Below are 26,674 nucleotides of genomic sequence, written 5' to 3' on the forward strand. Positions count from 1 at the left end.
GCGGAGCTGAGATAGAACTGTCTGAGAAACTACTTCAATATGTAGTAACGATCCTCATAGGACTCAACCCTTCAAGAAGTAATTTCCAGCAAAATATTTATTTGTGCATAGCGGTCATATGGCATACAAAATGAGCACAGTGCTTATTTTGTATGCTGTATGACCGCTATGCACAAATAAATATTTTGCTGGAAATTACTCCTTGAAGGGTTGAGTCCTATGAGGATTGTTACTACATATTGGACTTTGTTTGTGAGGTGTGATGGGCCTCTCAGTGCACTGGACTCCCTGTATGATATAGAGCATCCTCTGTGGCCGGCAGGTATGTTTCACGTTGCATGAGAAACTACTTCACCATTCGAGTAACTTATTTGTCAACCAGTCAGGGATTTTATAATCAGATAAGCCCTACTACCATTGAGGGCTCACAGAGCCATACACTGGTCGATAGCCACCAGGACGACCAACAGATAGATCCCTCTCTGATCAAATCTGATCACAGAGGGATCTATTGGCTGCTCATACACTGCACACAGATTTTGAATAAATTTCAGCATGAAATCGATTCATAACCTGTGGAGCCGCCGCTTGTCTTGTCACCCCGAGGCCTCCGCCCATTTGGGCTCTCCCGACCAGCGGCAATAATATCACCGGTCTGCCAGTGCGAGTCCCCGGTTCCGTGCCGTCACTTCTTCCGGCATCCACCGTGTCCTCTTCACTTCCTGTCCCGACTGGTGGCAAGCCAATGCTCTAACAATAGAGGGCGCTCTACTGTTTGAACTTCGGCGCACACAGGTCTTGCAGAATCCATTAAAGGAAACAGACCAGGCAAGTGATTAGAACTACCAGAGAAGAAAATCAGTAGCAAGTTCATTTTACACTAAATAGTCTCTTTAATTCGCTTTCCGCCTTTCTAATGGGTGTATCAAGACAGGAAGTGAGTGGACAGAATCCTAATGAGTGCACTGCAAAAACAAACTGACATTGGTTCTAACCCTTCCTTAACACATTTGATGGAAAAATAAGCTTTGGGTGGAGTTGGACTTTAAACATTAAGGCAATGTCAATAATTAGTTGTTTTACAAAAAAAGTAGATCTCCTCGTAATAAATTACAAACTTGTATTTACCATCTCAGAATTGCCTAAAAAGTGCCTTTACGGTAAAGTAAGCAAAATGCTATGTACTGCTCAATGTTCCTGATTAGAATATTACACAGTTCTTGTTCAATAAAGTGCTTGAAGATATAAGGGGTATGTGTGAGTGCTGAAATAAGTTTATATGTGAATAGGTACTTTTCAGAATTCTTGAGTAAGTCCTGTACTAGATGCACATCCTCTCTCCAAGGTCTAACAACATGGGAGCTCTGTGTCATTTAGGGCTGGACAAATCAAATCTTAATGGTTCCTGGAATGTACAGACTGACTTCTGAATTGCATTATTGTCCATCCCTGGCTTTGTGCTAATTAGCCACTGCCTACCAATGTAGGTGTGCAGACATGGACACAGGAGGATGCGATTCATAAGGTTCTATGTCCAAAGAGTCACAGGAGGAAGTAAACAAGGGTTGTCCTGACCTTCCCCAGTAAAGATGGCCGCCAGTCTTGCCGCACCTGCACAGTTGGATTATTATGTAGAAGCAATTTCTGATTGTAGGAGAGTGCAGTTGGTTTCAGCCCTTTCTAATTCTGGTACTGAAGATGCAATTGCACATCCCGTGCCTTTAAATCTGCCAAGAGGCCTTCCCTGCAACCATTTATAAGCAGCTTGGTCTGAGCATCTACTATGTTTTACTTTCTAGTGATGGGTTCTAACATTCATCAAAACCACACAGTCTTAAAGTGTACCAGAGCTCCCGAAAACAAAAAGATTTATACATACCTGGGGTTTCCTCCAGCCCCATCAGCTTGTATCGCTCCCACACCGCTGCCCTCCGATGTCTGCAGCTCCGGTACCAGGTCCCTGCATTTCCATCAGTCTGCTCCATTCTGTGCAGGAGAAGTGTGCTCTTTACGTATCTCTCCAGCAGCTGCTGGAGAGATGCGTAGAGGGCTCACTTCCCTTACGTCCGACTGACAGAAGTGCGGGGACCTGGTATCGGAGCTGCAGACAGCGGAGGATGGCAGTGTGGGAGCGAACCAAGCTGATGGGGCTGGAGGACACCTCAGGTATGTATACATCTTTTTGTTTTCAGGAGCTCTGAGTCTCTTTTTAAAATCAGGCAGATATGATCTGTACAAGTGGGGAAAAAATGACAAAGAAATTTCCTTTAATGAGATGCCAGCAGGGCCAGCCAGTACTACCATAGTGGCAACCTGGGCAATTTCCCCCACGGCCCCCAAGCACTGAGGGACCCAGATCCCCCAACTTTATTTTGATTCCCTGAAACATTTTTAGCAGTGTAGCAACTCACCTGTTGAAGTGCTTTCTTCCATATGTCTGTGGCTCTGTGCACTCCCGCCTTCTTTCTTGCAAGGGTGCCTCCCCCTGTGACCCAGTACATGTTCTTACATAATAGCATGCACCAGGTCACTGAGGAGATGTGGCTAGCGAGGATGAAGATGGGAGTACATGGAGCCACGGATACATGGGGGAGTGCGTACTGGTTGCTCTACCTAATGTGAATTTTGCAGGGGTCCCAGGGACCAAAATAAAGTTGGGAGCACTATTGTACCTAGAACCGACCCTGGGTGCCAATTCAGGTTTAGGGAAGCTCATATAAAATGGTATGTAAACAGCTCATGAATTATGAAAACACCACAAGGGACATGCACAGAGGAAGGGTTTACAATATATCACAAAAGTGAGGACACCTCTCACATTTTTGTAAGTAGTTTACTATATTATTTATGGGACAACACTGAAGATAGGACACTGATACAATGTAAAGTAGTGTGTGCACAAGTTGTATAACAGTGTAAATTTGCTTTCCCATCAAATTTACTCAACACACAGCCATTAATGTCTGAACCGCTGGCAACAAAAGTGAGTACACCCCTAAGTGAAGAATGTCAAAATTGTGCCCAGACCATATGCCGCACACTGTACATAAAGAGAGCCTAGTCTTTAACCACTTGATGACCCACCCTTTACCCCCCCCTTAAGGACCAGCGCTGTTTTGAGTGATCTGTGCTGGGTGGGCTCTGCAGCCCCCAGCACAGATCAGGTTGCAGGCAGAGAGATCAGATCGCCCCCCTTTTTTCCCCCCTATGGGGATGATGTGCAGGGGGGGTCTGATCTCTCCTGCCTGCCTGGGTGTTGCGGGGGGGGCACCTCAAAGCCCCCCTCCGCGGCGAAATCCTCCCCCTCCCTCTCCTACCTGCCCCCCCCCCGGCGATGGAGGCTGCACAGGACGCTATCCGTCCTGTGCAGCCAGTGACGGGACATCCCCTGTCACATGGCGGCGATCCCCGGCCGCTGATTGGCCGGGAATCGTCGATCTGCCTTACGGCGCTGCTGCGCAGCAGCGCCGTACAATGTAAACAAAGCGGATTATTTCCGCTTGTGTTTACATTTAGCCTGCGAGCCGCCATCGGCGGTCCGCAGGCTATTCACGGAGCCCCCCGCCGTGATTTGACAGGAAGCAGCCGCTCGCGCGAGCGGCTGCTTCCTAATTAATCAGCCTGCAGCTGGCGACGCAGTACTGCGTCGCTGGTCCTGCAGCTGCCACTTTGCCGACGCACGGTATAAGCGTGCGGTCGGCAAGTGGTTAAGAAGATTGCCAACACCATGAAACTGAGCTGCAGCACAGTGGCCAAGCCTGTACAGAGGTTTAGCAAGACAGGTGCCACTCAGGCCTCACCATGAGCGACTGAAGAGGTTGATTGCACTTGCTCAGCATCACAGTCAGTTTGTCTTTTGTAAAAATACATATGTGTGCTGCTAACATTGTTGAAGGGGTGGGGGGTTAGCCTGTCGGTGCTCAGACAATATGCATCAAATGGATCTGCATGGCTGTCATCCCAGAAAAAAGTATCTTCTAAAAAGAACAAATACTGCAAACAGTTTGCTGAAGACAAGCAGACTAAGAACATGGATTACTGGAACCATGTCCAAGATAAACGTCTTTGGTTCAGATGGTGTTAAAGGGAATGCCCAAGCAAAATAAAAAAATGAGTTTCACTTACCTGGGGCTTCTACCAGCCCCCTGCAGCCATCCTGTGCCCTCGTAGTCACTCACTGCTGCTCCAGTCCCCCGCTGGCAGCTTGCCGACCTCGGAGGTCGGCTGGACGAATTGCGTACATTTTTACGCATGCCCGCTACTGCAGGAACATTAACACATACATTTTTACGCATTACTAGTTCAATGCGTAAAAATTTAAGCATTGAACCAGTAACAATTAAAGGATACCACAGCCCACAGGCTGTGGTAAAATAAATGCAGCATGTGTAGGGAAAAAGAAAATTTCATAATAAGTGCCCGCTTCCCGTCCATCCCAACCCACTCCCCCTCCACTCTCTCTCCAAATCGCCGCTCCCAGCGTGACTCCAGCTAGCATGTCACGCTAGCTTTATTAGTGGAGCGCACACGCTGGGCAGGGAGGAGGCGTGGGAGTGTCCGATCTTCTGCCGTCATGATGCGACGGCAGAAGGGAAGATGATTGGACATACTGCACATGCGCAGAGCAGTATGTCTGGGTCAGGGGTCAGATGAGTCGGCCGGTACCGGGAGCTGTAGCAGACGAGCGGGACCCGACGGCTGGGAGCGAGGGGAGCGGTGAGTATGTCCTTTCTTTTTCCCTACACATGCTGCATTTATTTTACCACAGCCTGTGGGCTGTGGTATCCTTTAAAAATGTACGTGTTAATGTTCCTGCACTAGCGGGAATGCGTAAAAATGTACGCAATGCGGCCCGCCGACCTCCGAGGTCGGCAAGCTGCCAGCAGGGGACTGGAGCAGCAGTGAGTGACTGTGAGGGCACAGGATGGCTGCAGGGGGCTGGTAGAAGCCCCAGGTAAGTGAAACTCCATTTTTTTTATTTTGCTTGAACCTTCCCTTTAAGCGTGTGTTGCGGCAACCAGGTGAGGAGTACAAAAGACACGTGTCAATCAAGCATGGTGGTGGGAGTGTCTTTGTTTGGGGCTGCATGGGTGCTATTGGCACTGGGTAGCTTCAGTTCATTCAAAGAACCATGAATGCCAACATGTACTGTGACAAACTGAAGTGAAGCCGAACATGATCTCCCCCCTTTGCAAATCGGGCCACAGGGCGGTATTCCAACATGATAACGATCCCTAACATACCTCTAAGGCAACTACTACCTTAGTAAAGAAACTGAGGTAAAGGTGGAAAACTGGCCAAGCATGACTCCAGACCTAAACACTACTGTGGGGATCCTCAAACGGAAGATGGGGGAGCGCAAGGTCTCTAACATCCACCAGCTTTGTGATGATGTCATGGAAGCGTGGAAGAGAATACTAGTGGCAACCTGTGAAGCTTTAGTGAACTCCAGGTCTCCAGTCCCCGCTGCTCGTTAGTTTTGGTTTTGACCGGGTGAGTCATCAACAGCCATGCGCATTCCTGTTCGCCTTGCCGCCGTCAAGCGCATTCTGTGCAGGTGCAGTACACTTGCGCAGGACACACTTGGCGGCGGACAAGAATACGCGTGGCTGGGGGCCTACTCTCAGTCAGCCAAAAACTAAACTAATGCGCAGCGGGGACTGGGGAACACTCGAGGAGCTGCGAGGGCCCAGGACGGCTGCAGGGGGCTTGGGGAAGACCCGGTTGAAGTGAAACAGTTTTTTTTATCTTGCAGGGTTAAGGTTCCCTTTAATGTCTGTGTGTTGAGTCATTTTGATGGGGCAGCAAATCTACACTTTAGACAAGCTGTACACTGGCTAATTTACATTATTTCAAAGTGTCATATCTTCAGAGTTATCCCATGAAAATATATTATAAAAGTATTTAAAATAAAAATATGAGAAGATGACTCAGTTTTGTGTGGTACTGTAGCTGCTAATAGTATTATTGGAATAGTATTACTATTTACAGGAGTGTCTCTTTAAAACACATCCACACTCATTTTAGCCGAGCAGCTCTGACTGCTATTTAGCACCATTGCCAATGGCTGAGTATAACTTTAGTGTGCATGGCTAGGTTATGTTTAGTAAACGTACATACTCTAGTGTTTGCACTTTTTGGTGCTTTAGTGAATCACATTCCCCAAGTATTTCCGTGGCTTGGCTTCCTATTGGTGGAAGCTAACAGAGGCGAGGAACGACAGGGGGGAACCTGGAGTCGAGGCAGAGCCTCACATAAATAAAGCCAGATTGTAGATTGTCACTAGCCTGGCGATCTTTTAACCACTTCAGGACTACAGACTTTATACCCCCCAAAGACCAGGCCATTTTTCAAGAAAATGGCCACTTCAGCTTTAAGAGCTTGCTGCAGGGCCGCACAACTCAGCACACAAGTGATTCTCTCCCCCCCCCCCCCTTTTCTCCCGACCAACAGAGCTCTCTGTTGGTGGGGTCTAATCGCCACATAATATTTTGTACTATTTTTTTTCCTCTTCCACCCTCCCTCCTCTCGCCAATCAGCATGATTGGCTGTGATAGGCTTCAGTCTATCCAAGCAGATCGCTTTTGTCCCTCTGGAGCCTTAGAGCGCAGCGCTGTATGTGGTAAATAGACGGCGGTTTCACTGTCTAACAGTCTCCAATTAACGATCGCCGCTGGGAGACTGAAGCTCTGCTCCGCCTACCAAGCAGGAGATGTATGCACACGATCTCCAGCCCCAGGACTTTATGCCAATTGGCGTTAGGCGGTCCTGGGGCTGCCGCCGCGGTCATGCCCATCGGCGTGATGCGGTCCTGTAATAGTGAAGGGGGGGGGGGGGGGGGGCTGGCAGTAGCGGTACAATGACCCGGAGGCATGCCATTGTGCACACGACATGCCACTGGGTCCTATTAGGATTATAATATGCCAAATCGGGTTCTCTTAAAGGGCACCGCCTGACATAGGAGACCAATATCTTCCTGTTCAGTAAGCTAGTACAATAATTAGTAACCAGTCCTTGGGCAAGACTACCTTACACTGCGGATTGGGCATGCGCATAGTGGCTGCAGATCTGAAGTGCTTTGATGAGTCCCACAGGAGAAAAACGCTATACAAATATTAGAATTATTTAGCAGGGAGAAAATCTTGGTGTAGTTCATTAGCTCGGCAGCCAGAATGTATGTTTTTATCAGTTGAAAGTTCCCATCTTATTACCCAAAGTGGTTTAAATGTACTCTGCTTAAAATATCTCCATGTACATGGGTGTTGGTGATTACAATTTGCAATACCTGTTCCCCACTATCTAGCTCCAGCCTTTCAGATTAGTGGCTCAGAACATGGCCTATAAGCACTGCCCTCTGCAGTAACAGAGTAAAGTAGATTACCACCCACCTCCCCCTTGCAAGTCTGTATGATTGCACAGTGAGGTGGAGAATAGATGGGGATATAATCCACTCCATGGAGAGAGGAGAAACATGGCAGTACTTTGGGGGTTGACTTTTGTCTGCTTCCTCTGACACTCAGAAGGAATTTTAGGTGACATTACATCTCACTGTTATGACCCACCTGACCTAGGAATGCGGTTATGTGAATTTCAAAAATCTGCATTCACGTATTTGAGAAGCTTTCTAAAGCCTCCATTTGGGCACAGATTTTAAAATACATGTAATAGAACATTATTCTGAATTATGTATGCCTAAAATATTTTTTAAAAGAACAATGTAAAAAATGTTCAAAGTAAAAAATGTAAAATACCTACTAATACTCTCCTAGGGCTGCGGAATCAGTACAAAATTCATCCAACTCCAACTACTCAGTTTATGAAACCACAGATCCCCATTCCAGGTGCCAAAATGTACTCTGACTCCAATTCCTCGACAACCATAATACCAATTAATTTCCCCAGAGAATAACAGTTACTTGTTCTCACCCAGTCAGCCTGAAACACTTCCAGTTTAGTCACATGGCTAGACAGGGGAACATTGATTGAACTGTCAGCTGAAGTCACGCCTCCCTTCTGACTCACAGCCTATTAGGAAAGGCGGCTTCAGACTGACTGGGATGGGGAGTGAGCAGGCAGCATGAGGCTGCAGAGGAGAAAATTACGAGCTACAAATTGGTGCTACAGATATTTATTTGTTAATTTGGAAAAACGGCTACTTTTTATCTTTTACACTACATCATCATGAACAAAATCCCAAATTTCACCGTTCTCAATCAGATAAAACCACTTTAGGGATCAGATTTTGCCTCTAGTTAGTGCTGCTCCTTTAAATTACTCGTGGGAAGAAAAGCAGGTGTTCTAACAAAAACAAAAGGAAAAGGAACGTTCTCTGGTGCATTAACTTTTTAATAAACTTCTTATCAAGGTTAAAATACACTTACAAGATCCAAGTAAAATCAAAGCTTGTCACACCATAAGGTGTACACATCTGTCTCCCTCTGGTGGTAAACTAGGCTACGGTCTCCTCCACGCTGTGGCCAGTAGCGTGGGTTATCCCAAGGATTCAGAGCGCCAGCGGGGCGGGGGCTGACGGACTAGTAGCTACTATGCGCCTATTGTGTTATGACGCGTTTCGGCATTCCACACCTTCGTCAGATCTTAACCCTTGGAGATGTACACCTTATGGTGTGACGAGCTTTGATTTTACTTGGATTTTGTAAGTGTATTTAACCTTGATAAGAAGTTTCTTAAAAATTAATGCACCAGAGAGCGCTCCTTTGGTTTTTGTTAGATCATCATGAACAATTCTTTTAATTATGACCTTATGAATTTGGTCAATATGACCCCATCAGGATATGTTAAATTTGTTCAACAATAAAGTTTTTGTTGAGTGTGGGGACAATTTGTTATAGGCAGTGCTGTAATTATTTTTGTGTGGGTGTTAGATTTAAGCCTAGATATTTTAGATACTGCATTTGCTTTGCAGGTTAAAAGAAATTTTGTTTGACCTGTTTCGGTTACTTGTTAACGATTGTGAGACTCAAGACTTGAGATGCACTTAGCATTTCCTGTTCTGATCATTTAAAGCCTGGCCCACACTTTCAACTACACACCTCCATGTAATATGAGGGTGTACATGTACTGATACAATCTGCTCAATAGTGTTCAATATCTGTTGGCCCTCATACTATATGGAGGTGATGAAATTGGTCAGCGATTGGCCAATCAAGAAAGTGTAGACCAGGCTTAGTGCTATGTTGTAGAGCGTTATTTTTAGTCCATTCTATTGGCTTCTGTCAACATTGCTATGGCCAAGACAAATAGGAGGGGAAAAAGAGGGAACCCCATATTGCCCCTGTGGAGTTTTAGATAATAGCGGAAATATATCCTACAGCTAAAAAATTGGTAATTTACCGAACAAACATGCCTCAATTCACTAATGGCTCAGCCACACTATAAGCACTTTTCTGAGCGCTTGTGATTGATTAGCGCTTTTTAAAAATTGCTCCCATTCACTTTAATTAAAATCACAATAAAAATTGCTGCGATTTTTACAAGATTTTTACCGCGATTTCAATGAAAGTGAATGGGAGGGATCAATCACAAGCGCTCAGAAAATCCCTTTAGATGTGCTGCAGCCACCAGGGGGAGCTCTTCTGTATGCTACAATACAAATATGCACATCTAAAGGGATGCAGGGATGCCCACAGAGTTGTCAGTTTCCTCTGATTTGATACAGTGAAAGACCCACCTGATACCCCATTGCATCAAATCAGCTGAGCAGCAGGGCTGTGTGGCTCTCCCTATTGGCTGCCTGGCTCTCCCCAAAGGCTGTCTGTCAAATCTACCGCACAGAGACAGCAGGGGGAGAGCCAGTTATCGGCTGCTGTGATCTGGAGATAAAAATCGAACACTTTTGTTGGTCGGTAAATTAAATGCGGAAATCTTTGTGAATTGACATTTCTTGACATTTCACAAGGTAATTACCGCACAAGTCGGTAAGTTAACTCACTAGTCGGGAACTGTGATTTTCTGTGCGGAGATAGGTTTAGTGAATTGCAACTTGGGAAGGTGATCGGTAAAATCAGCTGTTTTCAGCATTACCGAATGCAGTAATGCTTTGTAAATAGAGCCCTGAGAAGTTTTCAGTGTGAAAGAAATGTACAGAGGTGCAACGTGTGATAAGCAAAGACAAACCACGTAATGGCTGAGAACTTTTTTATTCCAGTATCTAGTGGAAAGCAATGGTGTTGTACTGGTCAAAACGTAATGCAAACAAAGATACAGTTTATGCAAATATGTCATGGAACAGGGGTTGTAACATCGAAGAAAACACTGCAGCTCTGTTATTCCTTGGTTTGTCACTCTCCACCTAAATCTGTATCCCTTTTCCACAAAGCAGACACTATGGCTGCATTCATGACATGCCAATTATCCTCTGTATGTAAAGTGATGAACATGTAACAGACAGTCCTGTGGTCAGAGGCTCTCATCTCCCTGCACTCGAGGCTTATATTCCTGACTTCTTCCCAGGGAGCTGGTCAGGTGTGTATCCTTCCATTTCTTACAAAAGGTTCATCCTCTCCAGGTGTCACTGGGTTGCCTTGTAAACTGAAACAACACCAAAAAAGAAAACATTAAGGGCTTGTTTCCACTGTTGCGACGCGATTTCGGCCGCATTCCGACGCTTGTAAAAACGCATGCGGATGCGTTTCCACATGCGTTTTTACCCGCGATTTCGCCTGCGATTTCGCATGGCAGGGTGCCATGCGAAATTAACCATGACACTGCCAGGGCTAAATAAAATTGAAAAAGGTGCGAAATTGCACGCGAAATCGCGGGTAAAAACGCATGTAACAAACGCATGCGTTTTTACTATTAAATACATTAGCGGCGATTCGCACGGATTCCCGACGCAGGCGAAATCGTTGGCTCTTTTGTGCGTTTTTTTCACGCTGAAAAAAACGCACCTCAACAACGCTACAGTGGAAACAGGCCCATCCACTTGTATTACATGTGCGGATCTGCATGCGTTGGACGCATGCAGATTCGCGATAGTGGGAACGAGCCCTAAAAGCCAAAAAATAAAGTTTTGTTCTTCAGGTAACTGGATATTTCATCTGAAAACACTGGCCATGATTCAGTAAAGATTTCTCCTTAGTTTTCACACAAGAGACCAGGCCAAATGCAATTCAGTTTTTCTCCTGAACTTTCTCCTAGGTGATATTTTCAAACTTGTCAATAAATTGCCTTTTAAATCACCAGCAAGCAAACACATACTCAAAATAATTTTGACAGTACTTTTTCACCTATTTGTTGGTACTTTTTTCCATTGCAAAGTGCTAAAAAGTTATTTTGAATAGAAGATGAAAAATTATCTCCTAAGAGAAAATTTAGAAGAGGCTCATATGTAATTCATTTTTTTTCCTAGGTGATATTTCCAAACTTGTCAATAAAATGCATTTTAACCACTTTACCCCCGCGCGTACGCATTTCTCCGTCCCTTTTTCCATCCTTTAACCCCCAGGGACGGAGAAATACGTACTTTCCGCGCTCCCGCCGCTGCCCGCGCTCCCGCTCGTAAACACGCCGCCCGCCGCTAGTAAACACGCCGCCGCCCGCTCGCCCGGAGATCAATGAACGGGAAAATCCATTCCCGTTCGTTGATCTAAGCCCCGCAATGATCCGCTGCCGCTCGGCTGAGCAGCGCGACCATTGTGGGAAAAAAAAAAAGTTCTTTCTACTTCCTGCAAGCGTCCGGAAGGCAGGTCGCATAAACAAAATGTTACTGTGGCCATCTTGTGGCCAAATAGCAAAACTACATCCAAAGCATTTTTCACATAGAAATAAATTAGTTTAACACACAAAATTAACCCTTTTACCTCCCACACTCCCCAATTTTTTTTTTCTTGTAATTTAAAAAAAAAAAATTACAATTAAAAAAAAAATACATAAATAGTTACCTTAGGGACTGAACTTTTTAAATATTTATGTCAAGAGGGTATAACACTGTTACTTTATAAACTATGGGCTTGTAATTAGGGATGGACGCAAAACTGAAAAAAATGCATCTTTATTTCCAATTAAAATATTGGCGCCAAACATTGTGATAGGGACATAATTTAAATGGTTTTATAACCGGGACAAAAGGGCAAATACGTTTCATGGGTTTTAAATACAGTAGCATGCATTATTTAAAAACTATAAAGGCCAAAAACTGAAAAACAATTTTTTTCCCACGTTTTTCCTATTTTCCCATTAAAACACATTTAGAATAAAATAATTCTTGGCATAATGTCCCACCTAAAGAAAGCCTAATTGGTGGCGAAAAAAACAAGATATAGTTCATTTCATTGCGATAAGTAATGATAAAGTTATAGACGAATGAATGGAAGGAGCGCTGAAAGGTGAAAATTGCTCTGGTGGTCAGGGGGTAAAACCCCTCAGTTGGGAAGTGGTTAAACCATCAGCAAGCAAGAAAATACTAAACATAATATTGATATTACTGTTTCATCTACTTTTTGGTACTTTTTAAATTGCAAAGTGCTGAAAAGTTATTTTAAATAGAAGATGAAACATTGGGCTCAATTCTGGTAGTGTTTAGTAAATAATTACCTCATGGAATTGGGTTTACCTCATGTGAGAATCTGCTCAGCTGCCTGTGCAGACAGGCAGCGTTTTGATCACTGTTCACGTCTGCATTCTGCAGGTCTCTTTAAGAGAGACATTTTGTTAGTTCTGCACCTTGCTGCTGAGGAATTTGCATACATTCGTTATGCAAATCCCCTACCTGCCTCCTGTGATGACTGGCAGTATAAAGGTCGGGATTACCCACAGTACTTTGCTGGTCATTCCTTCAGGGTTTGTAGTACACACTCCTAGAGAGTGTCAGCCATGCTCTTGGTTTGAAGATCAGCTTAGAGTAATTCCTGGAAACTGTGCTAGGCAGATTCCCTAAGTGCAGTTAGGATTGTTTATCTGTTTGTTTGTTTGTTCTGTTGCTGTTGTCCTGTCCCAGCGGTGGTCGACAGGAAATGGTTCTGATCTCTGTTCTTGGAGTATAGCTGGTGCAGCGGTTGCTACCAGCTATCTCTTCTGTTCTGTCTCCTGGGATCGCGCTAGCCACTTTTCGCTAGCGCTGTGGATCCTTCTGTTCTGTCTCCTGGGATCACGCTAGCCACTTTTCGCTAGCGCTGTGGATCCTTCTGTTCTGTCTCCTGGGATCACGCTAGCCACTTTTCACTAGCGCTGTGGATCCTTCTGTTCTGTCTCCTGGGATCGCGCTAGCCACTTTTCGCTAGCGCTGTGGATCCTTCTGTTCTGTCTCCTGGGATCGCGCTAGCCACTTTTCGCTAGCGCTGTGGATCCTTCTGTTTTGTCTCCTGGGATCGCGCTAGCCACTTTTCGCTAGCGCTGTGGATCCTTCTGTTCTGTCTCCTGGGATCGCGCTAGACACTTTTCGCTGGCGCTGTGGATCCTTCTGTTCTGTCTCCTGGGATCGCGCTGGCCACTTTTCGCTAGTGCTGTGGATCCTTCTGTTCTGCTACTCTGTACCTGAATCGCACTCGCTTCTCGCTAGTGCTGTGGATCCTATCTCTCGCTTGTCCCTGTTTTCGTGTGTCTGTCTTATCTGCTACGACCGCTTGCTGGAGGCTCGGTGAGGTAACCGTTAAGCAAGCGTTCGCGTCCTCTGTTTCATGTTTGTCTGTCGATGGTTAGTTAGGCGTGCTTGTCTCTATTGTGCTTATCACGTGGAGACCGCGCATAACCGCGTGCACTGTTGCGAATGAGTGCGGTGTTCGCGGTTAGCTAGCGTTTGTTGTTTTCCGTATCTCCTCATTGTATTATTTGCTGTGCCTTTGCTACTCTCGTGCTCCGCCTTGCGTCACGTCTGGCGATCGCACCTCTCGCGATCGCGTTCCTGCTTCGTATCTGCTGTGGTGTGTGCACAGTCGCGGGTTGGCGACTAGTTTTATGCACACACACACAATCTGTCTCTGTGCTCACTCTCAATCGCTTCTCTTGCGATTACAGTTCTTCCCTTTGTACAATTCCTGTCTGGCGTGTGTGGTAGAGCAGAGGAACTGTTCCTCTGCACTCCACAGCTCCACCTGCCGTCAGGAATTTCCCTCTGCAGGTGCATTGCACCTACTGCTGGGTTCCTGCAAATGTATACGTTTGTGGAGGAAATCCGCCGTGTCAGCGCACGTCTGGTGCGCTGACCACGGAGACTATTCCACATTCGTTACACCTCATGAGGGAAATCAACTTTTGAATTCTGGTAGTTTAAGTAAAGTTTTACCTCATGTAATTTCATGAGGTAATTCATGTGGTAATGTTCTACTATAAATGTGTGGTATTTAGTAGTGAAATACCTCACACTTGAATTCTGAAGTAAAATAAGGTGCGTGTTTGCATGTCTTGTACCTCACATAATTAGACCTACCTCTACCACACGATAAATGCAGTGCTGTGACAGAATTGTGATATCTGTCACATAACATGGAGCCTTTTCAGCTTGTTCTGTGTTCAGGGCCCCCATATTTTGCTGAAATAAGTAAAAGTGATCTGACCACCAAATCCCCCCCCCCCCCCCAGCTTCCATTTTGTTTTAAAAAAGAAAAAGTGCTCCAAACCCTGTACAATCCTTCATCTGCCGCCCCCCCTTAACATTGCCATTCCCCATTCCATTCCTTGGGGGAAAAAGTAAAAATGCTCCAACCCACAGCCTCTATTTTTAAAAAAATCAAGTAAAACTGCGTCAAACACCGATTTCCCCCCCACCTCCTCTGGTTAAAAGTGCTCCGAGCCCCCCCCCCCCCCTCCAGCAGCCTCTAAAAGTAAAAGTGCTGTAACCCCCCCCCCCTCCAGACCCCCAGCCTCTAAAAGTAAAAGTGCTCACACCCCCAGTCTCTAAAAGTGCTGACCCCTCCCGCAGCCTCATAAAAGTTCTCCGACTCCCAGCCTCTAAAAGTGCTCCTACCCCCCTCCCTTCCTTCCCCCAGCCTCTAAAGGTAAATGAGCTGGATTTTTTTTTTATAATGGATGCCTATAAAGTTACTTTTCATAGGTTGCTACATAATCAAATACACCTTCCCTCCTCAAAAAAAAAAAAACATCTTCCAAAGACTATCCTAACTTATGGAAGACAATTAAAGACTATGGCCTCGATTCATAAATCATTCCCGCATTCGGAAATGCTGAAAACTGCTCACTTTACCGACCACACAGCAAAATCTGTATTCATAAAGGCTTTTTCCGCATGAAAAGCCGACATTCGCGAGCAGAGTGATCAATCACCGCCTTGCGCGGTGATTATCATAGCAAAAGTAACAAATGTCAATTCATAAAGATTAGAGGTAGCGGTATGCGGACGGGTATTACCGCTACCTCTGATGTGGCGAGAAGCGTGCGGAATACATTGCAGTGAATGGGACAGACCTCCCAAGCAGCTGCAGAGAGAACACCGCACAGAGGGATTCCGCCTGCTTCTCCTGTTTCCGCATGTCTCCCGACAGCCTAACGCCTGCCTACAGCGGAATATCTCCGCACGTCTGTCACAACTAGCAAAATTTTTATGAATTACCACCCTGAAGGCGGAAATACCGACAGCGGTGTTTCCCCGCTCGACGTTACCTTCCCGACAGCACTTTTATGAATAGAGGCCTATTACTTATTTGCTGCAGGCTTACCACTGAAATACCTCATGTTTTACCTCACTCTATGCATTTACCTCATGTTTTACCTCATGTTTTACCTCATGTTCGGAAATGGAGAAAAATCTTTCAGAATTGATAAAAGAAGAGGAAAATACCTCATGAGGAATTTTACCTACAAAACAATATTTACCTCACATAGCTACCAGAATTGAGCCCATTATCTCCTAGGAGAAAACTCAGGTGAAAAAAGTGAATTGCATATGGGCCCTGGGCGTTTTCTCCTAGGAGATAATGTTTCAACTTCTTTTTAAAATAACTTTTCAGCATTCAGTAATCAAAAACGTTAAGTAAAAAAGATTAACCTCCCTGGCGTTCTGATTCCCGCAGGAGGGTTGTTTTGACCCAATTTTTTTCCCATGTAGCTAGCCTATCGCTAGCTACATGCTTCCCCCTCCCTGCTCCATCCCTCCCACCCTTCCGATCACCCCCGGCGTGAAGACCCGTCCGGAAATCCCGTTCTGAACAGGATTTCCTTTAGGACTTCCCCCATCGCCAAGGCGACGATCGGACTGACGTCATTGACGTCGTGACGTCAGACAAAGTCCCGATCCTCCCCTCAGCGCTGCCTGGCACTGATTGGCCAGGCTGCGCACGAGTCTGTGGGAGGGGCCCTCTTTCGTGTCGGGTAGCGGCGGATCGGGGGCGAGCAGAGAAACACGCAGCTAGCAAAGTGCTAGCTGCGTGTTTCAAAAAAAAATTATTCAAATCGCCCCACCAGGGCCTGAGCGGTGACATCCAGTGTCTCTGGACGAGCTCAACTCGTCCAGAACGCTAGGGAGGTTAGGTAAAAAAAGTACTATCAAAATTATATTGTGTATTTTCTTGCTTGATGGTGGCTTGAAAGGAATTTTATGACAAAGTGTAAAAAATATTACCTAGGAGAAAACTCAGGAGGACAGTGATATTTTTAAACGTGGCAATAAAATGCCTTTTAATCCACCAGCCAGCAAGAAAATACTCATAATACTTTTGATAGTACTTTTTAACCTACTTTTTTATACTTTTTTAGTTGAAAAGTGCTGAAAAGTTATTTTAACCTCCTTAGCGGTATGCCTGACACTGTGTCAGGCATACCGCTATCTGTCCTCCTGAGTACCGCCCGCTGAATAAATGTGCTGTACCTGCAAAACCTTCTGCTAGCACTAGTCTAGCTAGTAAATGTGTCCTGCACCCTCCACTCCCCTGCGATCCCCCCGTTTATACATTACCCCCCTGGATCCAGCGATCGCGCAGCCTCCCGGCAAAGCTCCGGTCTCTCTATGGGGAGGATCGGATTTGCGCATGACGTCATGACGTTGGCGATGTCATGTGAGATCCTCCCCATAGTAAAGACCAGAGCTGTCCGGGGAGGCTACGCCGATCGCTGGATCCAGGCGGGGTAATGTATAAATGGGGGAGCGGCGGGGATCAGAGGGTGCAGGACTCATTTACTAGCTAGCCTAGTGCTAGCAGAAGGTTTTGCAGGTATTACAGCACATTTATTCAGCGGGGGCACAAAGTTGCATCACCTCCTGAGCGGCGTAACGCTCAGGAGGTTAAATTGAAGATGAAAACTTATCTTCTGGGAGAACACTCAGGTAAAAAAGTGAATTGCATAGATATGGCCCCTGGTCTCTGATTTGAGTTGCACTTTAACAGATAAGGGTGAGAAAATAATCAAAACACACAATAAATAAATTAAGAATGACTATTGAATGACACACAAGTGTGTCAGCAATTCAGAATGAGTATTTCAGGCAGGGCAATGCATGCACACTCAAATTCCATAGCACTCCCACCTGTACTTGGGCAGAAGCACTTGCACAGGTATGAGTGTAAGAGTGTATGCATGGGAATTTACCTGTGAGCAGCCATTGCCAGCAGCAGGAGGGGTAACATTGCCCTCTCTTTAGGGGCAGCCTTTTGATATCCCTTGAAACTGCTTTCTCTGGATGATACCAGGGAAATGCCCTGACCAAATTAAGAGTGTTAACATTAGAGGAAAGCTCATAGGAATTATTTTCAGGTTCATATCCTTTGCACGTTTAAAGGAAGAAACATGATGAGGACCTTTAGAGAGCTAGGTAACCTGAGGTGTTTATTTCAGTTTTTTAGTAAGGCAAAATAGCTTGAGGTTGTTAATGAACAGCCACGTAAGAGCTCCTGTTTTAAAGTTTGTGGTTTTTCTTCTAAGTTTGTCAGTGGATATTTTGACTCATTGCTGGCCTTGGGAAAATAACACCTTTAACTGCTTGGTGAGAATGAAGTTGTAAATCTGGGACATGTAAATCCAGAAATATGTTGGGTAAACATACAGGGTTATACCAATAGTTAACAAAAAAGGAGTCTGTTTGGCCCAATGGTAGAAGTTTCTTTAAGAAATTTCCATTGTAAGGAAATTGATAGGTTATGCACTCTCATGATGTCTGCAAATAAATGCTTCTGCAGTGGTCACATCAAGGGTAAGGCCTGGTGCACACCAGAGGAGTTTTTCTGAGCGTTTTGAGTTTTTAAATCTGCTGCTAATGTTATCCTATGTGTCTGTGCACACTGGAGCAATGAGGTTTTGTAAAAAAAACCCATAGCATTACATTGGGAAGAGCTTTTGAAACCTCTAAAAGCTCTTCCCAATGTAATGCTATGGGGTTATTTACAAAACCTCATTGCTCCAGTGTGCACAGACACATAGGATAACATTAGCAGCAGATTTAAAAACTCAAAATGCTCAGAAAAACTCCTCTGGTGTGCACCTGGCCTAAGTGTCCATCTTAGGGCTGGTGCACACCAGAGCGGTTTTGGAGCGTTTTTAAACAGCTTACATGGGGAAAACTGCTTGGCCAATGAAAGTGAATGGGCTGGTGCATACCAAAGCGGTTTGTTTTTTCCACAAACGCAAACTCGGGAGCATTTTTTAGATTTCTGAGGCGTTTCTGCCTCAATGTTAAAGTATAGGAAAGTGGAAAACAGCTCTGAAAAACGCTAGATCAGAGCGGTTTTCCAGGCGTTTTTGTTACAGAAGCTGTTCAGTAACAGCTTTACTGTTACAATATTTGAAATCTGTTACACAAAAACGCTCCAAAAAATGCTAGGCATGTCTGAAAACCTCTCTAAACATGCCTAGAATTGCTCTGAAATCTGCTTCAAAAATTTCTAGCGTTAGCAGATCTGCTAAAGGTTTTTGGTGTGCACTGGGCCTATGACAGTCAAGTGACATCCACCACAATGAATTCCCTGAATTGGACTAGCCCACAATGAATGGTATTTTCAGCAGGGGACAGGGCTACATGCCGAAAGCCGACAGACACGGAGCCCCTGGACTCATTAACAAGAAGTCAGATAACTATAACTTTACAAGAGCAAAGGACTTACTGAATATGTAATGTACACTGGAGATCGTCTTTAATTTTTTCGCACAAGATTATATAGAAGTCAAACCCAGAGATGGACAACATCCATCTGGTGGACCAAAGTCCGGGAAACCAGGTTCAGTTCATTTGCACCCTGACAAATAACTTTATTCCTCTCAGGCTAACGTCATGGAAAGACGTTTTATATCTCTGATATGATTGTTCTGGAAAAAAGTTTACAGGGGGCAGATACTTAGGACAAACTAAGGATTTTGAGCCAGATTCATAGGACTGAACTGCCCCACTAGCCTTTTCAGAGGCATCCCCCACAAGTGCAAATAGTAATGTAGAGTCTGGATACGTCAGAACAGTGGCAGATAAGAAAAGAGATTTCAATGTTTCCAATTGATTTCAGTACTATTTTCCAACCTACTGGAGGGAATGTGGACTCTTGTGAGCAAAGTGGTAGGAGGAATCATACCCACTTGAAGTGCAATTAACAATGTAGGGTCTGGATTAGTTAAAACAGTGGCAGATTGAGTTTTTGAATTGATTTCTGGGCTTTTTTCAAACCAACTGAAAGGATTGTGGACTCTTGAGCAAGGTGGTAGGAGCAATGATGAAATTCTTAAAAAAAACTAAAAAACTGTAAAACCAATTAAACTTTGCAGCTTTATTCAATTGGTACACAGCAGCTGGTTCAGGATTGTGGTTACCATTTTGAAGTTCATGGCTATACCTTTTGCAGAAATGATTAGATGTAGAAATTACACAGGAAAATTATTAAAATCACATTTTTCATGATTAACTCATAGACCACTAGTAGCTCTAAGCCCGTTTAAAGAGGGCTCTAGGTCTGTCATCGCCACCACATACCAGCACGCATGCGCCCGCACACCCACCCACCTGGCCGGCCCCCTGGCCTGTCCTGCTCCTGTCCCAATGGCTGTCCGTGCAGGACATGCCCAGTAGCGCAAATGCACTGACACACACACACACACACACACACACACACACACACACACACACAGGGACAGGACGCAGAGACAATTAGGTATTATTGTATTGGATGGACCACACTTATAGATCACGCTTATTGAAGCACACATTCAAAGTCAAGTTGGTGTTTTCCTGTGTGTTTGAAAGAATTAAGTTGTTGTCTAGATATACCAGATCAAAACAGGTCGGTGAAATGTTGAAAGATGTCATTAATAAGTGCTGAAAAATAACTAGTGCTTTAAGTAAGATGCAGAGCCCGAGTCCTCATCAGTGTCCCCGCTGGCCACCTGTCGGCGGGGCTGGCTCTTCTGCGCCTGTGCCTGCGTGCCCACATTATCTGGCGCATACCGCGCCTGACCAGTAGTTGTGTGCAGGTGCAGTATGCGCCAAATTATGTCGATGCGTGGACACGATGCAAGTGCAGAAGAGCCGACCCTGCCGGCAGGTCGCCATCATTGTGAGCGGCCAGCGGGGACACCAAAGAAGACGGCGCTGCGGCGAGGGACTGAGACTGCTGCTCAGGGCTGGAAGAAGCCCCAGGTGAGTAAAAAATAGATTTTTTTTGAAGTTCGTCTTGGAAGTCCTCTAAAATTTAGCCATAAGTTTAGATCCTGTACAGTGCATAACATGTTGGCTTCCTCATTGTGGCCTTTAAATGAGATGCATGCTGTGGAACTCACTATGTAATGCTTCGGTTACATGGATGATTTCTCACTTAGCTACAGATGGACAACAAGGAATAGTCCCTAATGAACTTACATTTGTTAGCTCGTTATTACTAGTAAAGGAGTCTTGTGCTGCTCTGCGGCTAGCCAAAAACGGTTAACTAATAGAGCAGCACATAACTCAGCTGCTACCAAAGATATACTAACAAATGGAGGTTAATTCAGACTGAGCATAGTGTCATCCTTGTGACACCGACTCAAAATAAACAGAGCTCATGTGAATAGGATGCAGGTGTCTAGATGGGCCTATACTTCCTTTTATGCAGTTATGGCATGACCTCTGTTCACGCACTGTATGTGGAAATGTACTGCTATCACGGCAATTACCGTACTACAATTTGTTTGTCCAGCATTAAAGATGCAATACCCATCATTGTTATCTTATTACTTTCTGCTTAGTACCCAGAACAAAAAAAATATTTTACTGTTATTAAGTAGGGATGTTCAATGGGATGCAAATAACTTCAAGATTCCAAGTTGATGTAGAATTATACAAAGTTTGTACCCAAATTTGTGCAGCTGGAAAATGTACCACCTTGGCAAGATTCGATTAGTCCATGTTCAAGCTGCCTATATTTGCATAATCCTGCAGCAGCTCAGAGATATTTGCATGTTATTGACCATCCCTATTACTAAGTACAGTAGGAGCTCCTGGAGGTACTACCTGTTACTATTTAATGGGATTAATCATGTAAGATGTCAACACCTACAATATATGGCTACCTGTCAATGATGATGTTATGTCATATCAAACACAAGTATTAGTACACTATCTCCATTACACATGCAGTGGCCTCAGGCTTACCAAATCTCCTGTAAAATGGTATTCTCTTCCAGAGCTTCAGCTAACACATTGGCTCCATGATTTGTGATATTGTTGTTTAGCAGCCTGCACAAAGTGGAAATGCAGAAAATGTGTCATTTAAATAATATAAAAATAGCACCTAGAACCCTCTTTTATAAAGAACAGCAAAGTATAGTGGATATTTGGCTTATTCTGTCCTAAGCAATAGTAGCAGTTAGGGACCCAAAACAACAAATCAGACATTTATTTCAGCAGATAGTGCTACAACTACAGTAAATCAGCTGTGGGGTTGCTGCATGTTAAGGAGGTGGAAACTGGCACTCAATGCTAGTTACCACTCCAGAGTCTCCAGGGCCCATAAGCAATTACAATTTTCCCTTGAGTTTTCCCTAAGGATATAATTTTTCATCTTCGATTTAGAATAACTTTTCAGACATTTGCAATCAACAAAGTACCAGAAGTAGGTGGCAAGGTACTATCAAAACTATTTTAAGGTTTTCTTGCTTGCTGGTGATTTAAAAGGCATTTTATTGACAAGTATGAAAATACCACTTAGGAGAAAACTCAGGAGAAAAAGTGAATTGCATAAGGGTCCAAAGGTCTTTAAAAAACAACAACCTTCAGACACCAACTATTTGCAATGAGTTTCACATTCACGAAGGGAAATATGCTTCTTTTTCACCATAAGGACCCATATGTAATTCACTTTTTCTCCTGAGTTGTCTCCTAGGAGATAATTTTTCATCTCCTATTTAGAATAACTTTTCAGTACTTTGCAATTGAAAAAATACCAAAAAGTGATTTGCATATGGGCCCAGCTGTGCAAATTCCTGTTTCAAACAGTAAACCTATCTTGACATCTGTAGTAAAACAATGAAATGCCCCTTATTTTATATGCTTTTTTCTTTCACAATTACGCTATCGGTTCCTGGTGTCTTACCACAAATGTCGAAGGGTCTGATTAACTTTCAGCATTTCAGCAAAGCTTTCCGCTACCACATCTGTGAATGTGTTCTGTTGTAACCTAAAAGGAAGGCGATATTTTAAGCACAACCTAGAAATGTAATAGAAAGTACAACATCTCTGCATGATATATAGACACACAGAGTTCACACTGAATCAGACACTATGCCAGTTCAGAGTGACTGTGTTGTGTCCATTGCTATAATGCATGACATTGTCCTGCTTCCTTCCGGTGTGCACCCTGCGTATGATGGCATAGTAGCAGCTAATGGCTGCTGTTGGCATAGTGGCAGCTGCTAATGAGTGGCTGCTGCTGCATAATGTCACATGCTTACAATACACAGGATTTTTGTATTGCTGCACCGATGCACCACCATGGTTCTACAGATTTAAAAATGTAATTTTTCACTTCTTTAAACACATGTGAGTGATTGTTTACATTTTTCCTGGTTTGGTGTGGCCTGATAATCTCTACAAGTAGAGTGACCTATCATTTTTAGGGGGTGTGGTTGAGAAATATGTCTATGACAGTGGCACACTGTTCCCTATCAGGTCCGGGGACCTGTAAGTATGTATGCAACACAACATGCCGCACTTCCAGGTTTCACTCCTCGACTTGGATTGGTTGACATTTTGTGATTGTTCCCCTCATGATTGGTTGGCGTTTTTCTTAAACACAAGATTGCTGTGGTTATGAGGCCTGCAGTTCCCTATCAGGTACACACTATGCTGTGAGTGAACTCTGCACACACATTGTGGCTCTGTTCACCATTGGTCTGTTGTCTGTGAGACTTGATTCAAAGGCAGAACAGGCTTGATAAAGAGAGGATGCACCCCTCATATCCTTGCATTGTTGTTTAGCCAATATGTATATCAGCAACTAAACTATGAATGTTTGGAATGACAGTTGAAAACTGACTTCAAGATGGTGATGGGTCTCTTCTGTGGTGCTGATACTTCATTCTGCTTTTGGGAAAGAGGTTTATGACCAAAAGCACGTTGACCTTTGACTGATGGGTGCTGCCCTGTCTATTGCTGTTGCTGAGTGGCTGCTGCTGGGATAGTCGTAACTGCTAATGAGTGGCTGCTACTGCTGCTGTCTTATCCTCCTCGATCAGTTTGTAGCTGCTGCTGGCACAGTGGTGGATATTCCCTACCTGCCCACACTTCACTAACTAAGTCCATGTTTTGTTCTGTCTCTCCCTCTGCTCCTCCTCCTCCACGATAGGAACATCTGTGGCCATTTACCATAGTCCCATTACTATAGGACTACAAAGGAATGGTCGCATTTGCAAATGTGTTTACCAGTCCCAAAATCTTCTTCAAAATAATAAGTAAAAAATTACATATATATACAATGGGATGAGAAAGTTTGGGCCACCTTGTTAATCATCATGATTTTCCTGTATAAATCGTTGGTTATTACGATAAAAAATGTCAGTTAAATATATCATATAGGAGACACACACAGTGATATTTGAGAAGTGAAATTAAGTTTATTGGATTTACAGAAAGTGTGCAATAACTGTTTAAACAAAATTAGGCAGGTGGATAAATTTGGGCACCACAAAAAAGAAATGAAATCAATATTTAGTTCATCCTCCTTTTTGCAGAAATTACAGCCTCTAAATGTTTCCTGTAGGTTTCAATGAGAGTCTGGATTCTGGTTGAAGGTATTTTGGACCATTCCTCTTTGTTAGAATGTAAGTATACGGTACTTGAATTCTAGGCCTCAGGTACTAAAATCTAGTAAAGACTTGAGATGCAGGGTCACTTTAAGCATAGTTTCTCGGAGAGAAATTATACAGTCATTTACAAGAACATGGTCCTCTAGAAGGACACATAATGGGTTATCAGGTCTAACTGTACCGACAGTTAGACTAAAAAACGGTAAACAAAGCCGATATTTGGAAAACATTGCATTCCTTGCAATAGGTTATAAAGCACTGGTGTGATGATGATGTGGGTCACATGCATATGCCCGCCAATTGTAGGCTTGGGGGTATGGCTCGGGTGGTGTCAGAATTTAACTCTTTGATGTTCATATAAAGAGGGAGACAGGATGGCAGAACTTTACTTTACTTCATCTTCTGCATGCTATCCTGCTCTCTACGCTTCCTAGTTAGAACACTAGCTTCATGTCTGTATGCTGTAAATATATGTGATGTGCATAGGACATTGGAAAGACTGTTTATACTCTGAAGAAATCAACATGTAACAAAAGATGCCTGATTGCTGAATAAACCCTTTAAAGGTGAAGGTGGCTGTCTCCGCTCTATCTCCTGTATGCTGTGGCTGTGAGTTGCAGCTCTAATGAGTTGCTGGTCCCGGAGTAAAAGGAGTGTTGTGCTGTTGCCAATGCCAATAGCAACCAATGTATAGATTCTTACACTCTTTACAAAACATCTCTAGTTAATTCAGGTTTGATGGCTTCTGAGCATGTACAGCTCTCTTTAACTCACACCACAGATTTTCAATTATATTCTGCTCTGGGGACTGAGGTGGCCATTCCAGAACGCTGTACTTGTTTCTCTGCATGAATGCCTTAGTGGATTTTGAGCAGTGTTTAGGGTCGTTGTCTTGTTGAAAGATCCAGCCCCGGCGTATCTTCAGCTTTGTCACTGATTCCCGGACATTGGTCTCCAGAATCTGCTGCGTTCCTCAACTTTGACAAGATCCCCAGTCCCTGCACTGGCTACACAGCCCCACAGCATGATGGAACCACCACCATATTTTACTGTAGGTAGCAGCTGTTTTTTTTTTAAATGCTGTGTTCTTTTTCCTCCATGCATAACGCCCCTTGTTAAGCCCAAGCAACTCAATTTTAGTTTCATCAATCCACAGCATCTTATTCCAAAATGAAGCCAGCTTGTCCAAATGTGCTTTAGCATACCTTAAGCGGCATCACTCTCGCATACAGCATCTCCTTGTGTAAAGTTTGCTGAATGGTTGAACGATGCACAGTGACTCCATCTGCAGCAAGATGATGTTGTAGGTCTTTGGTGCTGGTCTGTGGGTTGACTGTTCTCACCATTCGTTGCTTCTGTTTATCCGAGATTTTTCTTGGTTTGCCACTTCGAGCCTTAACTTGAACTGAGCCTGTGGTCTTCCATTTCCTCAATATGTTCCTAACTATGGAAACAGACAGCTGAAATCTCTGAGATGGCTTTTAGTATCCTTCCCCTAAACCATGATGGTAAACAATCTTTGTCTTCAGGTCATTTGAGAGATGTTTTGAGACCTCCATGTTGCTACTTTTCAGAGAAAGTTAAAAGAGGAGGGAAACTTACAAATGACCCCCTTAAATACTCTTTCTCATTATTGTATTCACCTGTGTATGTAGGTCAGTGGTCACTGAGCTTACCAAGCCAATTTGAGTTCCAATAATTAGTTCTAAAGGTTTAAGAGTCAATAAAATGACAACAGTGCCTAAATTTATGCACCTGCCTAATTGTATTTAAACAATTATTGCACACTTTCTGTAAATCCAATAAACTTCATTTCACTTCTCAAATATCACTGTGTGTGTCTCCTTTATGATATATTTAACTGACATTTTTTGTCGTAACAACCAACGATTTATACAAGAAAATCATGACGATTAACAAGGTTGCCCAAACTTTTGCATCCCACTGTAAATAACATTCTATAGTTACCAGAATACTTTAACAGATTTGTTTTCTTGTAAAGCGTCAGCAATGCTTTTCCCTCCAGCAACAGAGATTTCGTTAAAAGCCAGACTGCAAATAACAAGTAAAAAAAAGTACATTAATGAGGATAGATAATGTTTAAGTACATAGAGTTTCTGCAATCAAGTTCTGGCAAGTCTTAAAACATATCCCAAAGATCACTGCTTTGAAAATTAAGACTCCAGGGAAGAAAGATAAAGCTTTGAGGGTCCCCAGCTGAATATAACCTAGAGCATACATGTCAAACTCCGGCCCATGAGCCAAATTTGGCCGCCAGAGCCATTAAATTTGGCCCTCAAGTGGTTTCCCCATTTTGCATTATGTTTGGCCCACTCTAGACCGCCAGGGAAGCTATATTGGAGGTGAAGCTCTAGAACACCAGGGAAGAGATATGGGGAGGTAGGGGGAAAGCACTTAACACTAGGGAACTGTATAGGGGAGGGTGGGGGGGTCTCTAGACACCAGGGAACAGTATAGGGGAGGAAGGACCACTAGACACCAGAGAACT

The 26,674-nt window shown here is 44.1% G+C and overlaps 1 protein-coding gene across 3 annotated transcripts in view; it reads right to left on the reverse strand.

Annotated features, from left to right (window-relative positions):
- Positions 1-10,151: 10,151 nt before the first annotated feature.
- NOD1 (nucleotide binding oligomerization domain containing 1) overlaps positions 10,152-26,674 on the reverse strand; it is a 102,224-nt gene continuing 85,701 nt past the window's right edge. For 2 of the 3 annotated variants that reach the window (XM_068236254.1, XM_068236252.1), the window contains 4 exons: positions 26,134-26,217; positions 22,455-22,538; positions 21,515-21,598; positions 10,152-10,551 (listed from right to left, as the gene is read on the reverse strand). In XM_068236254.1, coding sequence (XP_068092355.1) covers positions 10,482-10,551; positions 21,515-21,598; positions 22,455-22,538; positions 26,134-26,217 — 322 coding nt within the window. In that variant the 3' untranslated portion in view covers positions 10,152-10,481. The remainder of the gene's footprint in view (positions 10,552-21,514; positions 21,599-22,454; positions 22,539-26,133; positions 26,218-26,674) is intronic. The other variant, XM_068236255.1, reaches the window with a different exon arrangement.

The sequence above is a fragment of the Hyperolius riggenbachi genome, chromosome 5 (assembly GCF_040937935.1).
Source record: "Hyperolius riggenbachi isolate aHypRig1 chromosome 5, aHypRig1.pri, whole genome shotgun sequence".
Taxonomy (NCBI): Eukaryota; Metazoa; Chordata; class Amphibia; order Anura; family Hyperoliidae; genus Hyperolius; species Hyperolius riggenbachi.